Source organism: Bos taurus, chromosome X (assembly GCF_002263795.3).
Source record: "Bos taurus isolate L1 Dominette 01449 registration number 42190680 breed Hereford chromosome X, ARS-UCD2.0, whole genome shotgun sequence".
Classification (NCBI taxonomy): domain Eukaryota; kingdom Metazoa; phylum Chordata; class Mammalia; order Artiodactyla; family Bovidae; genus Bos; species Bos taurus.
In genome coordinates this window covers 89,587,277-89,600,066 of record NC_037357.1, presented here as the reverse complement: position 1 = coordinate 89,600,066, position 12,790 = coordinate 89,587,277, and the positions used below count along the sequence as shown (strand labels likewise).

General features: G+C 54.8%; 1 protein-coding gene and 1 non-coding gene across 5 annotated transcripts; both read left to right on the top strand.

Moving 5' to 3' along the window:
- The first annotated feature begins 4,719 nt into the window (after positions 1–4,719).
- Positions 4,720–12,271, top strand: MAGED4B (melanoma antigen family D, 4B). Of its 4 annotated transcripts, none has more exons than XM_015461704.3 (13): positions 4,720–4,797; positions 5,756–5,966; positions 6,350–7,183; positions 7,551–7,757; positions 7,867–7,930; positions 8,171–8,250; positions 8,651–8,742; positions 9,395–9,474; positions 9,563–9,605; positions 10,016–10,078; positions 11,023–11,137; positions 11,450–11,880; positions 12,065–12,271. In XM_015461704.3, the coding sequence occupies exons 2-13, from the start codon at positions 5,757–5,759 to the stop codon at positions 12,072–12,074; spliced, it is 2,229 nt and encodes a 742-aa protein (XP_015317190.2). In that variant the 5' UTR covers positions 4,720–4,797; position 5,756; the 3' UTR covers positions 12,075–12,271.
- On the top strand, positions 10,650–10,776 carry LOC112445262 (small nucleolar RNA SNORA11). The gene has a single exon (XR_003033628.1). It is a non-coding gene; the product is annotated as a small nucleolar RNA SNORA11 (small nucleolar RNA).
- Positions 12,272–12,790: the final 519 nt, after the last annotated feature.

Genomic DNA, 12,790 nt, shown 5'->3' with positions numbered 1-12,790 from the left:
GCGATTCCTAATGTAAACTGTGGACTTTGGGTGATAATGATATGTCAGTATAGGTTCATTGATTGTAAGAAGTACACCCCTTTGGTGCAGGATGTTGATAGTGGGGAGGCTCTGTCTCTGTTGGGGCAGGAGGTATATGGGATGGCTCTGTAACTTCTGCTCAATTTTGACACGAACCTAAAACTGCTTTTAAAAATAAAGTCAATTAAAAGAAAAAGGAATCCAATTTCTCAACCTCTAAATTTAATTGGTATGTTTAGACAATTTGTATTTTGTTATTGATATGGTTGGATTTAAAGCTGCCATGTTTTTTTCTATTTGGTCATCTGTTGTTTCATTTTATCTCTTTAAAACATTTTAAATTAAATGAGCATTTCATGATTTCATTATCTCCCATGTAGGTTCACTAGCCATAATTCTTTCAATAGGTACATTAGTGTTTACATTTGATGCTTCTTTAGTATATCACAATCTGCATCCAAATAATATTATACCACTTCACAAGTAGATTTAGAATCTTATGTACACCCCGCCACCCCAGTCTTTGTGCTATTATTTCCCAAGAAATTAATTTCACATGACTTTTTATAAGAGTCTGACAGCAATGCAGGAGACCTGGGTTTGATCCCTGGGTCGAGAAGATCCCCTGGAGAAGGAAATGGCAACCCACTCCAGTATTCTTGCCTGGAGAATCCCATGGACACAGGAAACTGGCAGGCTACAGCCTATGGGGTTGCAAGAGTCGGACACAACTGAGTGACTAAAGCGCATATATACACAGTAATAATGTATTGTTATGAATTTTTGTTTTACATCATCAATAATAGATTATTCTTAATTGTAAAAATTAATTGATTATATCTACTTTAATATCTACCATTACAGTATTGTTTACTCATTTGTGTAGACCATATTTCCATTTACAGTCATTTTTCTTGTGCATGAAGGACATCCTGTAACATCTCCTGTGGGCAAATCTATTGGTGATTAATTATTTCAGCTTGAGTATGTGTAAAACCTTTTATTTCAACATCATTTTTAAATAGATATTCACTGAGTATAAAATTCTGAGTGGATGTTTATTGTTTTATTGTTTTAAAAATGGTATGCCACTTTCTTCTGACTTATGTTGTTCCTTCTTTAGTGTCCTCTAATTCTTGTCTTTGGTCTTCTTAATGAGCCTATACTTTTCTCATTTTATACTTGTCTAGGAATAAAGGTAAAACCTAAACCTTGGGGAAAAGAGATGGAAAAATATCATGAATGCTTATCGTGCATTAACTGTACATAGTGTTGACTTTAAAAAATTGCACAATGTAAAAGTTGTACATTAACTTTTATTTGGGGCAAGTTTTATTTGAGGACCATAGCCCAGGAGATAGCACCTCAGATAGCTCTGAGAAACTGCTCCAAAGAGATAGGGGGAGAAGGTCGATATACATGATTTTGGTGAAAGGGGATTTCATATAATCAAGTACTTATCTTTACAAAAGTTTTCTGCTGGTCATGAGGAGCTGATGTCAGATGAAGAGATTTAGTGCTTTTCTAGATATGAGAAGATGCAAGGATTGGTCTCATAAAATTAACTTGTGAAAATGCCTAACTATCTGAAGACCTGTTCTAGGAGTTGCAAGGGACAATTTACAGTTGACAATAGCAATTTGGATACAATATTAAAAGCATAACAATCACTGAAAAAAACTAAAAGTCAGGATGGATACTTAAACTGCCAGATATTACAAAGAATCTGATTTGCTCTGTCAACTAAATATCTATAAATCAAAAATGTTATAAAGCTTACATCATGGCTTCATGTACCACACAGAATAAGGGGTTCTCAAGATAATGGAAATTAACAAAGTCACACCAAGGAATGAATGGGGAACAAGCATTGCCATCTCTCTTGTACAACTCATAATTGTTTCTCATCAGTATGATGGAACGACAAACACTCTGGTTTCTGGATGTTTCTATTCTTGCCCCTCTACTAGTCTCTCCACTTTTCTTCAAAAAATTCTTTCTTAAAAAGTGACCATTGAAACCCAATATGACAAACCCCTGCTGAGAAATCTTGAATGGGTGTTTATTACCTTAGATGAGAAATATGATTGTCTGTCCCTGGGGGAACAGACAAGTAAAATGTCACACATGCACACTATGTGTTATTCCTGCGGGTCACGTAGACAGAATTAGACTATGCATAGCAGAGTGGATACATCTTAAAAGCATAGTTCACAGTTAAAACATTTGAACGTAAGAAAAATTTATCGTGCTTCTGGCCACGACGAATTAACAGGAATCTGATTTGCTCTGCCACCTAAACATCTATAAGTCAAAAATGTTATAAAGCTTTACATCATGGCACCATGAGCCACACAGGATAAGGGGTCCCCAACATAAGGGAAATTAACAAGGTGATCCCCTGGGTTGTCCGATATCCCCCAACCCCAACTTCTTGCCTGGATAGAGTTCCCAGGCTGCAGTACAGAAAGACTGAACACAAACAGAGCTCAATGAGTGAAGGAGACAGAGTTGAGAATTCCAAGAGGCCAATGTGACTAGAATATTCTGGGAGTAATGGAGGGGTGAGAGCTGCACAGAGAGGTAGTGCTGGAGAGCTGCAGAGGTCTCCCACCTGGGTGCAGTGTATGACAAAAGGGCAGCGGTGGTAGTTGACTTCCCTTTTCTGGAGTGAGTAGCTGTGTGCATCGTGGTGCCATGTACTGAGATTGTGAAGACAGGAGTTTTAAAAACAAGAGAGATGGGGGAATGTGAGTGTGTGGGAGGGGTGGCTATCCCAATACCACAGTGAGACAGACTCACTGTGAGGAGTCCTTGAGACACCCACGTGGAGATGTCAAGTAGTATAATGTTCAATGTCAATTACATCTCCATTAAAAAAAGAAGAAAGAAAAAATAAGAGTAAAAATAAAATAAAACAAGTGTAAAAGTCCACTATGGATTTTGTTTAAAAAAAAAAAAAAACAGTTTCAAAATGAGAAGGGAACACGGCATTTTCTATTAGCGCACAGCGGCTCGTCAAGACTTTCACTTCTAAGGTCTGGTCACGTCGTACAGAAACGTGTTACACAAGAAGGGCTGAGAGACACAAGCAGCTAGCTGACAGGGAAGGTTGCTATGCAACAGCTGAGGAAAGCCATCCAGCCAGGCAGAACTGATGTTGGTCACTGGAGAGTAAAAGCTCTGGTCCTAGCAATAGCTTCCATTCAGACACAGGGGTCCTAGAGAGGCTGATATAAAAACGAATATAAAAGTCCACTATGTTAGTTTGTTTAAAAAAAAAAAAAAAAGAGGTGCAATTTGAAATGGGAGCATAGGACTTTCTTCAGTGATTCTGGAGCATGTGAGCCCTTGGGTGGGACCCCAGTAAGTTCTCTTTTTGCTTCCCATTTTGCATATTGAGAAACCAGGCTCAGAGATGTCCAGTGACCCGAGTGGGCTCACACAGCTAGTGACAGACTGACCCAGCACTCCGTCCCTGGAATTTGGAAGTCCAGCCGAGAGCTTCTATCCACAAGACCACAGCTGCCCCAGGCCCCAGCCATGGAAGGAACCAGGCCAAACATTTACTCTGAATCAGGGCTTGCCATGACTCAGACACACAAGTGCCTGATTGTCCTGGCCGCTCCAGCAGGCACCAGGAAGGCCTCAGGGACAGCCCATTTGTGCCACTCACAGCGAAGGGGCCTGACAGTCAGAGCGGGGAGTGGACTCCAAGGAACAATTCGCACACCTGGATGGACCCACACAGAGCAGGCAAGGGGTGGGCCTGGGGCCCCCTACCTGTTCCCCCTGGGATGCAGAGCATGAGCTTACGTCTCAGAGAGCGGAAACCCAGTTTGTTGGGACAGACGTTCACAGGGCAGGGGAGGTGGAGTGGATCTGCTGCTCCAACTGAAGAGGGGAGGGTGCCTCGATCCCCGGGGCCAGTGCTAATGGAACACGGGTTTTGGAGTCAGGAAGACCCGAGCCCAAATGCTGCATTTTCACCTCACTGGCTCTGTGGCCTTGTCGAGTGAGTTCAGGGCAATGCGTCTGTCTGTGCCTCAGCTTCCTGATCTGTAAAATGGGGATGCTGACATCCACTACCCAGGGCTACTGTGAGAGGAAGATAATGCCCAGCACACACAAGCTGCCCGAAGAGTGGTTGGGGAAGCGGATGTTCCCAGTGTGTCTGGGGGCTCTAGACATGGATAGTGGAGAACACACAGGGAACTGGTGTCCTCTCGCCATTTCCATTTCTCCTGTTGCAGTTACCGACCGGGCTAGAGACCTCTGTATTGGTGACCTAGGGGTCATTCATGCTGGGGAAGCAGGGCTCAGTGTACTCCAGACCACACCGGAGGAGCTTAGAGGCAAGCGGGAGGGCAGGGCTGAGAAGCATTGTGCAAAGGTGGGGGGACTGAGGGTATGTGATGGATGGGTTGGAACCGCAACACAGGGCGTGCGTGCCCGCGTCCCCGGTCGGTGTCGCGGGGGCGGAGGGGTTGACGGTGAGGGGAATCTGGCGGGAGGGAGAAAACGCCCCCACCCCACCCCGCCCACCCACTGGCGGAACCGCATGCGCACAGGGGACCTGGTGGAAAAGGCTTTTGTTGGGAGAGCGGGCCGGCTGGAGGGGTCCGCGCATGCGCAGGCTGCCCAGCCGCGGGGGGTGGGGGGTGCGGGGAGAAAAGGGGCGGGGTGGTGGGAGCTGCTGTGCTGGCAGCAGTAGGCGAGGGCGCGGCTGCGGGGTTCCTGGTGCTGAGGACGGACGCCATTGGAGCCCCAGGGAAGGTAAGGATCCAGCCCTAGACAGGACCGGGAGAGGGCAAGTGGAACCGGGTACGCTGTGCCCTTCCTCCCCACCCCACCCCCGCCCCCGGATGTGAACAAAGCCCAAGCACGCAGTACTTGAACCCCGTTAGACCCGTGGTCAACAAAGGAGCCGCCCCCTACCATGACCACCAGACCCAGGCTCCCCGACTCGAGCCCTGCTTAACACCGGAGCCCACCATCTGAACACCTTTAACAGACGCGTGTGCTCCGTGCTGAGCTGCCTTAGCGCGGAGGCCCCACCCCCACTCCAACCATTCTGAGATCGGTGCAACCCAACTGACGGCTTTGCTCCCCTTCCCCGAGTTGCGATCCTGGCCTTTGAGACCTCCAGCGCTTCCAGTTCGAGCCTCACCTAGTCCGAGGACCGCCCCCCGACCCGCACCCCACTCCATCCATCTTGAGCCCTCCTGTATGAGCCCAGCCTAGACCTGAATCACCTGAATCCCCTCCACTGCGACTTAGAGGGTCCCTGGGATTCATTTTCCCAGAGCTTCCAGCGGTCCCCGTTGTCTGAGCCTTCTCATGTCTTCTCCTCCCCAGCATCCTGGCCGTTAAATCGAGGCGCTTTATTTCCCCTGTCTCAAAGCATCTCTTATGGGACTCTCTGGACCCAAGCCCGCCAGTCCACCCCTTGTTCCAATCCAGCCGCTGGTCTGGGGAGCCTGTGTGACCTAAACTCCCCTTTCAGTGCCGGGTCTCCTCCGACCTCCTCTGTCCTTCTCCTAGGGCTCTGTCTCTGAGGGAATCTACCCCAGCAGCCCTCACCCCCGCCCCAACCTTACACTGCCTGGGAACCCGGTGACTGCAGCCCTCCACCTCCTGAGAGATCCCGCCTCCTGCTGGATCCCGCCCCCTCCCCCTGAAGAGGCCTCCTCATCCCTCTCAGGCTGAGCCCTCTTCTCCTTGGGACCCCCAGCATGGCAGAGGGAAGCTACCGCAAGGAATCTGAAGGGTACAACGTTGAAGACATGGACGAGGGTAGTGATGAAGTCGGGGAGGAAGACATGGTTGAAGGCAACGACTATGAAGAATTTGGTGCTTTCGGAGGCTACGGCGCCCTCACCAGCTTTGACATCCGCATCCTCAGAGCCTTTGGGAGCTTGGGTCCAGGCTTTCGCATCTTAGCGGTGAGGCCCCTCCTCGGCCACCTGCTAGCCCTGGGCCTTCTCTCTTGTGACGTCAGGGAGGATGGGAGGAGGGGGCCGATGAGGGCTGGAGTTGAAGGGGGAAGGACTGCCCAGCTTGCCCCAACCTTCCCTCTCCTACTGGGAGCAGCGGGGGGGGGGGGGGGGGGGGGGGGTGCCGGGGGCGGGGGGCGGGGGCGAGGGGGCGGGCAGTGCTGGGAGGGCCTGGGGGCTGGTCGGAGGCTGGCCAACACAAGGGGAGCTATCTGTGTAGAGCTATCTGCCTTCCCCTCCCCTGCCATGCCCTGCCCTGCCCTGCCCTCCCCTGCCCTCCCCTCTCCTCCCTTGCTCTGCCCTGCCCTCCCTCCCCCTCCCTGGTCTTGCAGAATGAGCCCTGGGAACTGGAAAACCCAGTGCTGGCCAGAACTCTGCTGGAGGCATTTCGGATGGATCCAGAAACACTTGCCAATGAGACGGCTGCCCGTGCTGCCAACGTAGCCCGGGCCGCCGCCTCTAACCAAGCTGCTCGGGCCGCTGCCACTGCTGCCCGTGCCACCTACAATCAGGTGGTCACTAACCACCACCCGGTGGCCACACACCAGGCGTCAGGAGGCGATACCCAGCCCATGACATCTGCTGCCCAGGCTCCGGCAGCCACCCCTGAGACAAGCGTCGCTTCTCCGCACAGCTCCCGGATGCTAGTCAATAGCGAGATGGCTGCCCCTGGGGCTCCAGCAAGGTCTCCACAGCCGCAGACATCCTCCCAGGCCCAGGAGGCTGCGGCCGAGGGCCCTAGTACGGCCTGTGCTTTCCCCCAGGCCTCGCGTGCAAGTGAGATGGATGCCACCCGGCCCAAGACAGCCTTCCTGGGTCAGAACGACGCCTTTGATTTCAGCCAGCCGGCAGGTGTCAGTGGCATGGCCTTCCCACGCCCCAAGAGACCTGCCCCGGCCCAAGAGGCTGCCACAGAGGGCCCCAGTGTTGCCTCCAGGGGCACCCAGGCAGCCTCTGCCGGGGAGGGGGCGGCCACCCGGCCCAAGACGACCAAGTCCGGGAAGGCTCTCGCCAAGACTCGCTGGGTGGAGCCTCAGAATGTTGTGGCAGCAGCTGCCGCCAAGGCCAAGATGGCCACGAGCATCCCTGAGCCTGAGAGTGCAGCTGCCACTTCTCAGCAGAGTGCGGAGCCCTGGGCCAGAATGGGAGGCAAGAGGACAAAGAAGGTGAGACCTCCCTGCTTTCTCCCACCCTCCTTGCTCCCCTGCTTTCTCTGCCCTCTCAGCTCTCTGCCTCCTCCCCTCCCTTCCTCTCCCTCTTCTCCCCCCTCTCTCTTCTCTCAGCTTGTACATGTTTCTCCAAGCCAAGTTCACCAGTTTTTACTTTTACAAGTTTACTCCACGTAGTCCCTACCCTCGGGCCTGGAGGGAGAAGCGGTTGGCTCAGTGCCTGGCACTTAGTAAGCACTGGGCACGTGTCGTCCACGTGTCATCTACTAGCCTTATTTCCAAGTACCTGGCTCTGGCTAAGATGTGTGCCAGGCGACTCAGGGAGCCTGGTCGCCCTGAGTCTCTCCTCTGTCTAATGGTACAGTCCAAGCACCTGGATGACGAATATGAGAGCGGCGAGGAGGAGAGAGAGCCTCCTGCGGTCCCACCAACCTGGAGGGCATCGCAGCCCCTGCTGACGACTGCGCGGCCTCAGGTGGCCCCTCGGCCCTCCATGGCCCTGAGGTCCCAGGTACCCTCAAGGCATGTGCTGTGCTTGCCACCCCGCAATGTGACCCTTCTGCAAGAGAGGGTAAGAAGGAAGCCTGCCCTTCCCCCTATCTCCCTCCTCTCCTCCCTTGCGGGCCAGTTCTTTGAGGTCACCCACGCTTTGATCTCCCCGTGCGCTCTTCCTTCTCCAGGCAAATAAGTTGGTGAAATATCTGATGATTAAAGACTACAAGAAGATCCCCATCAAGCGCTCAGGTGGGCAGCCTGTGCCCCCTCCCTGAACTCTGTCCTTCCCCGCTCCCACCACCCTGCCCTGTGGGCCTCCCACCAGATGCCCTCTCCCCACCACACACACACAGATCAGGCCTGGCCGATGGCTCCATTGGCACGGTGTGGGGTCCTGAGCGTGCTCCCCTCAGCAGGGCTGACGGAAAGGCTGTAGCTCTGTGGCTGCTGCTCAGCCCCGGTGCTTTGCCCACCCCTCCCCTCCTGCAGACATGCTGAAGGATGTCATCCGAGAATATGACGAACACTTCCCTGAGATCATTGAACGAGCAACGTACACTCTGGAAAAGGTGGGTGTGGGGCCGGGGGCAGCTCTGTGGAGCAGGAGCAGCAGGGAACCCTTGCCCGCCTCCCCCCTCTGCATCCCCTCAAGGCCCAGGGGCTGGACTGCATGCTCTGGAGGGAAGCCCTCCCTGGCCTCTGCACCTGGGAGCTTCCTCTGCAAGCCTCCTCCCCTCCTTCCTCCCGCTCGTGCTCTCTGAGCGCCTGTGGTCTCCTGAGGTGGCTCCCGTTGTCTCAGCCAGTGGCAGTGCTCCCACAGGGCACTTCGTCCATGGCCTCTCCTCTCCCTCCTCCCCCAGGGCTTGGGGTTCCCCGCCAAGAAGGAGTTCTAACAGGGAATTGAATGACCGCCTGCAGGACACCCAGCTTGGATGTTTGATCTCACATCCCGTTTTCTCCCCACTGTAGAAGTTCGGGATCCACCTGAAGGAAATTGACAAGGAAGAGCACCTGTACATTCTCGTCTGCACACGGGATTCGTCAGCCCGCCTCCTGGGAAAGTGAGAAAGCACAGGAGGCCGGTGGTCTTCCTTGGTGGTGCCTGCCCCCTCCTCTCGAGAAACGGGAAAGTAGGGCTGGGGGGCCTAGCACGGCTCCCACCCAGAGTTAGCAGTGCTGAGCAGCTAAGGGCAGGCAGGGGCAAGTAGCTTGGGGAGAGGCTTTGCGGCTCTCTGGGTTTCAGCCCTGCCCACCCTTCCCCGCCCCTGTCTTCCTGGGAAAGCAAGCTTCTTGATCGCCTCTCTCTGCTAAGGTCCCAGCCAGGGCTTGGCAGAGTGGGCCTCGGGCAGGGGGCAGGGAAAGGGGAGAGTGGGGGGCTGGGGTCTCCAATGGAGTCATGCTCCAGATGCAGTGGGCAAAGGGCAGGGAAGGTCAGGGTGTGCCTCTGGACTCCGGGTTGCCAATTGTCTGCTCCCCCGCCTAACCCCATCCTCGACAGAGCCCTGGGAAGAGGTGTTAGCATCCACGTTTGATGGATGAAGGGCCTCAGTCTCAGGCCGAGGCAGGAATTGTCTGCACCAGGTATAGCAAGCCGTACAGAGTGGGAGGAACTGCCCTGTAGCCCAGCAGTGTGGGAGAGGCTAGTTGGGTGAGCCGGCTGTGGTCACCTGGGCAAATGGCTGCTGGACAGGATCCCTCTTTCTACGCCTTCAGGACCAAGGATACTCCCAGGCTGAGTCTCCTCTTGGTGATTCTGGGTGTCATCTTCATGAACGGCAACCGCGCCAGCGAGGGTGAGTGGCTGGACAGGCAGCTGGGGGGTTGCCGGTCGTCTCACCTCCCTCCGTCTGCTAAACTCTTGTACCTCATCTCTCCTCACAGCTGTCCTCTGGGAGGCACTCCGCAAGATGGGACTGCGCCCCGGGTATGTTTGGGGTCTCTTGGCTCCCGCTCCTCAGTGTGTCCTTGGGCACAGGAGGCCCCAGGATTGCAGTGGCCTAGCGGTCTCTGTGGGGCATGGCATCCTAGACTAGGTAGAGTGCCAAGGGTCCACCAGGGTGCGTGGGGAAATAGTCCTGAACCCCGAGCCCTCTTCTGCCCCGTGTCCCCTCTCTGTTCCCACACGAGACCTCAGAGACACCATCGGAGCTGGGGGCTCCATCCAGCCCCTCCCTGGGGCCCTGCTGACAAGTGGCTGCCTGGCCTCTGCTGCCAGCCCAGGTGTCCATGAGGACACCTCACAGGCTAGGAGGCCCTCAGTCCTGCTGGGAGCGCTCCTGCCCAACCCAGGCACTGCCACTCTCTCTAGTCACACATTCCTTTCCTTGCACTCAGGGTGAGGCACCCATTCCTTGGCGATCTGAGGAAACTCATTACAGAGGACTTTGTGAAGCAGAAGTGAGTATCTCTGCCCCCCATTCAGGCCTTCCTCGTGTGCTGCTCTGGCTGAGGACGCCGTTCCCCGGCCCATGTCTTAACACCAGAGGGATGGGTGTCTGGTGTGAGTGTGGGTTGGGAGGATGCGAGTGTGGGGGTTGAGGGGACAATTCCAGGGAAGCCTGGGGAAAGGGGCAGTCTGTAAACACCGGGTGGGACGGTACAGCCCCCACCTCCTTCAGCACCTGCCCTGTAGGCAGTGTCCCGGCTTTACATGTCAGGGGCCTGGGACTCCGAGAGTGGAAACCTGATCACGGCCCTGACTGGAGTAAGGCCCATCTGGGCCTGGAGCCTGGCCCTGCCGATTTTCTAGCCCAGGCTCCCCCCATCATCAGTGCTTGGAGATCTCTTGTGCCCTCACAAAGGCCCCGTGTGCATGTTCATCCATCCGCCGCCCCACAAACACACGTTCACAGATGTTTGGGAGTATGCGTGGAGTCCCCTACTCTTGGTTGACTGTTTCTTCCCATACAGTCGTTTTCTAGGATGGATTCTCCCAGGGTTCAGTCAGGTCACGGACAAGCCCCATGGTGGGTTGTGCTCAGAGCATGGAGCCTGAAGAAATGGCTCCTGCTTACACCAGACCCAACAGGAATCTGGGTTATTGTGACAAGGGGCACAAAACTCGTGGCCTTCCTCTGAACAAGTACCCTACACGTGCCTCCTGCACCTCCCCATGTCTACTGGGCAGGAGCAGTGGCCTAGGGATGTGAGTCCCTCCATTTAGGAGGCAGAAACCCTGGGAGCCGGTGTGGAAGTGGGGGCAGGGGCTGCGGGGCCAGGGCAGACCTCCTGCAGCAGCTGAGCTGCAGCCTCGGGGCTGGGAAGGAACTACCTGGGAGCCACCGGAGCAGCCACAGGTGTGCCTGTCTGGGAGCAGAGGTTGGTTGTCCTCTCTCACACAGGTACTTGGAATACAAGAAGGTCCCCAATAGCAGCCCACCCGAGTATGAGTTTCTCTGGGGTCTGCGCGCCTGCCATGAGACCAGCAAGATGAGGGTGCTGAGATTCATCGCCCAGGTAAGGCAGAGCCTGTGTTCTGGCTGCATCTTCCCATACCTGGTTTGTGTCTTGGTCCCGGCCTCCTGACGCCGTTTGTCCAGTGAGGACGCCAAGGCCCAGCAAGGTTCCCAAGTCGCTGACACCAGTTCACAGGCTGTAGGGAGTGGACGGGGTGAAATCCCAGGTCTGGCACAGAATGACGGGAGCCTGATTTCAGTCGTGTGGGTCTTTAACATGATTTCACAAAGCGCTTAAGCGAGTGAAAGGCGGGAAGCGGGTGCTGAGCGAGGTAGGGTAAGTGTGCAAACGGTTGCTGTGCTTCCATCGCAGTATCAGAACCGAGACCCCCGGGAATGGAGGGCTCATTTCTTGGAGGCTGTGGATGATGCTTTCAAGACGATGGATGTGGATATGGCCGAGGAGCATGCCAGGGCCCAGATGAGGGCCCAGATGAACATCGGGGAGGAAGCTCTGATTGGACGGTGGAGCTGGGACGATATCCAGGTGGAGCTCCTGACCTGGGATGAGGACGGAGATTTTGGCGACGCCTGGTCCAGGATCCCCTTCGCTTTCTGGGCCAGATACCATCAGTACATTCTGAATAGCAACCGTGCCAACAGGAGAGGTACCTGGAGGGCTGGTGTCAGCAGTGGCACCAATGGCGCGGCCAGCGCCAGCATGCTCGATGGCCCCAGCACCAGCTCCACCATCCGGACCAGAAACGCCGCCAGAACTAGTGCCAGCTTCTTCTCCTGGATTCAGTAAGATTGGAGGTCATTACACGGGACTCTGGAGGCTGGGGTGGGGAGGGGCTGGGAGATATCAGGGGCAGGCCTGGGGTGTCCTGGGGGAACGAGGAGAGCGGGACAAGACACTCAGTCTGTGCTTGCTGTCCCTCACATGCATTGACACCTCTACTCTGGCTTTTGTGTCTCCTGGTTCCAGGCAGCCCTGAGGAGCTGCGGCAGTCCCCCGCCGAGCCAGAGTGCCTCCGCTGCCCGGTCCCCGACAGAGCACTCCAGGCCCGCTTCTCCCCGTCCATGGAAGATGGCATGCAAGATGACACACTCTATGCCCTTCCTGCTTTCATTGTGTGCTTTTCTCGTGCTGTCGTGTTTTGGGTATCTGTGTTACATTAAAGTTGTGAAATCAGTCGGTTGTTTCCTCTTTTTCCTGGGCAGGTGTGGCTCTGAGCAGCCCAAGGATCAGGCCCTCGGGGACAGGCGGGGGCCGCCTCTGCCTAAAAGACAGGCAGGTGTGGGTGGGTCCGGTGCTGGGAAGGGCAGAGATGCCCCTGAGGGGGGGCAACCATGAGTTTCCAAAGGCTCTGGTCCCCAGCATCATGATCTCCTACACCGTGTGCCCAGTCAAACACAGGGGCGGTTCACAGGAGCAAGGGTGGGGTGGAGGGCTGTGAGCTGGTGCCACTGTCCCTCCCACCAAGGCACAGGCTCCACAGACATCCCCCAGGACCTACCTGCCCCTCCCCATCTCTGGAGTCGCTGTCCAGGATTCCTTCCCTCATCAGCCACACAATTGTAGGACCTCATGCCTCTTCCCGAGTCCTAAGGACAGCGAGGTAGGCCTCACGGTGACATCCTCACACCTCCAGCAGGTAGAGCAGAAACCATCATAGGCAAGACAGCCTGTTTCATGGGAGAAAGCTGCAGG

Bases quoted from the DNA above. Each gene is read 5' to 3' on its own strand.
- MAGED4B (XM_015461704.3), top strand. From the start codon at position 5,757: ATGGCAGAGGGAAGCTACCGCAAGGAATCTGAAGGGTACAACGTTGAA. The intron at 8,743-9,394 runs GTGAGAAAGCAC...CTACGCCTTCAG, and splicing joins TCAGCCCGCCTCCTGGGAAA to GACCAAGGATACTCCCAGGC. The intron at 9,606-10,015 runs GTATGTTTGGGG...CCTTGCACTCAG, and splicing joins AAGATGGGACTGCGCCCCGG to GGTGAGGCACCCATTCCTTG.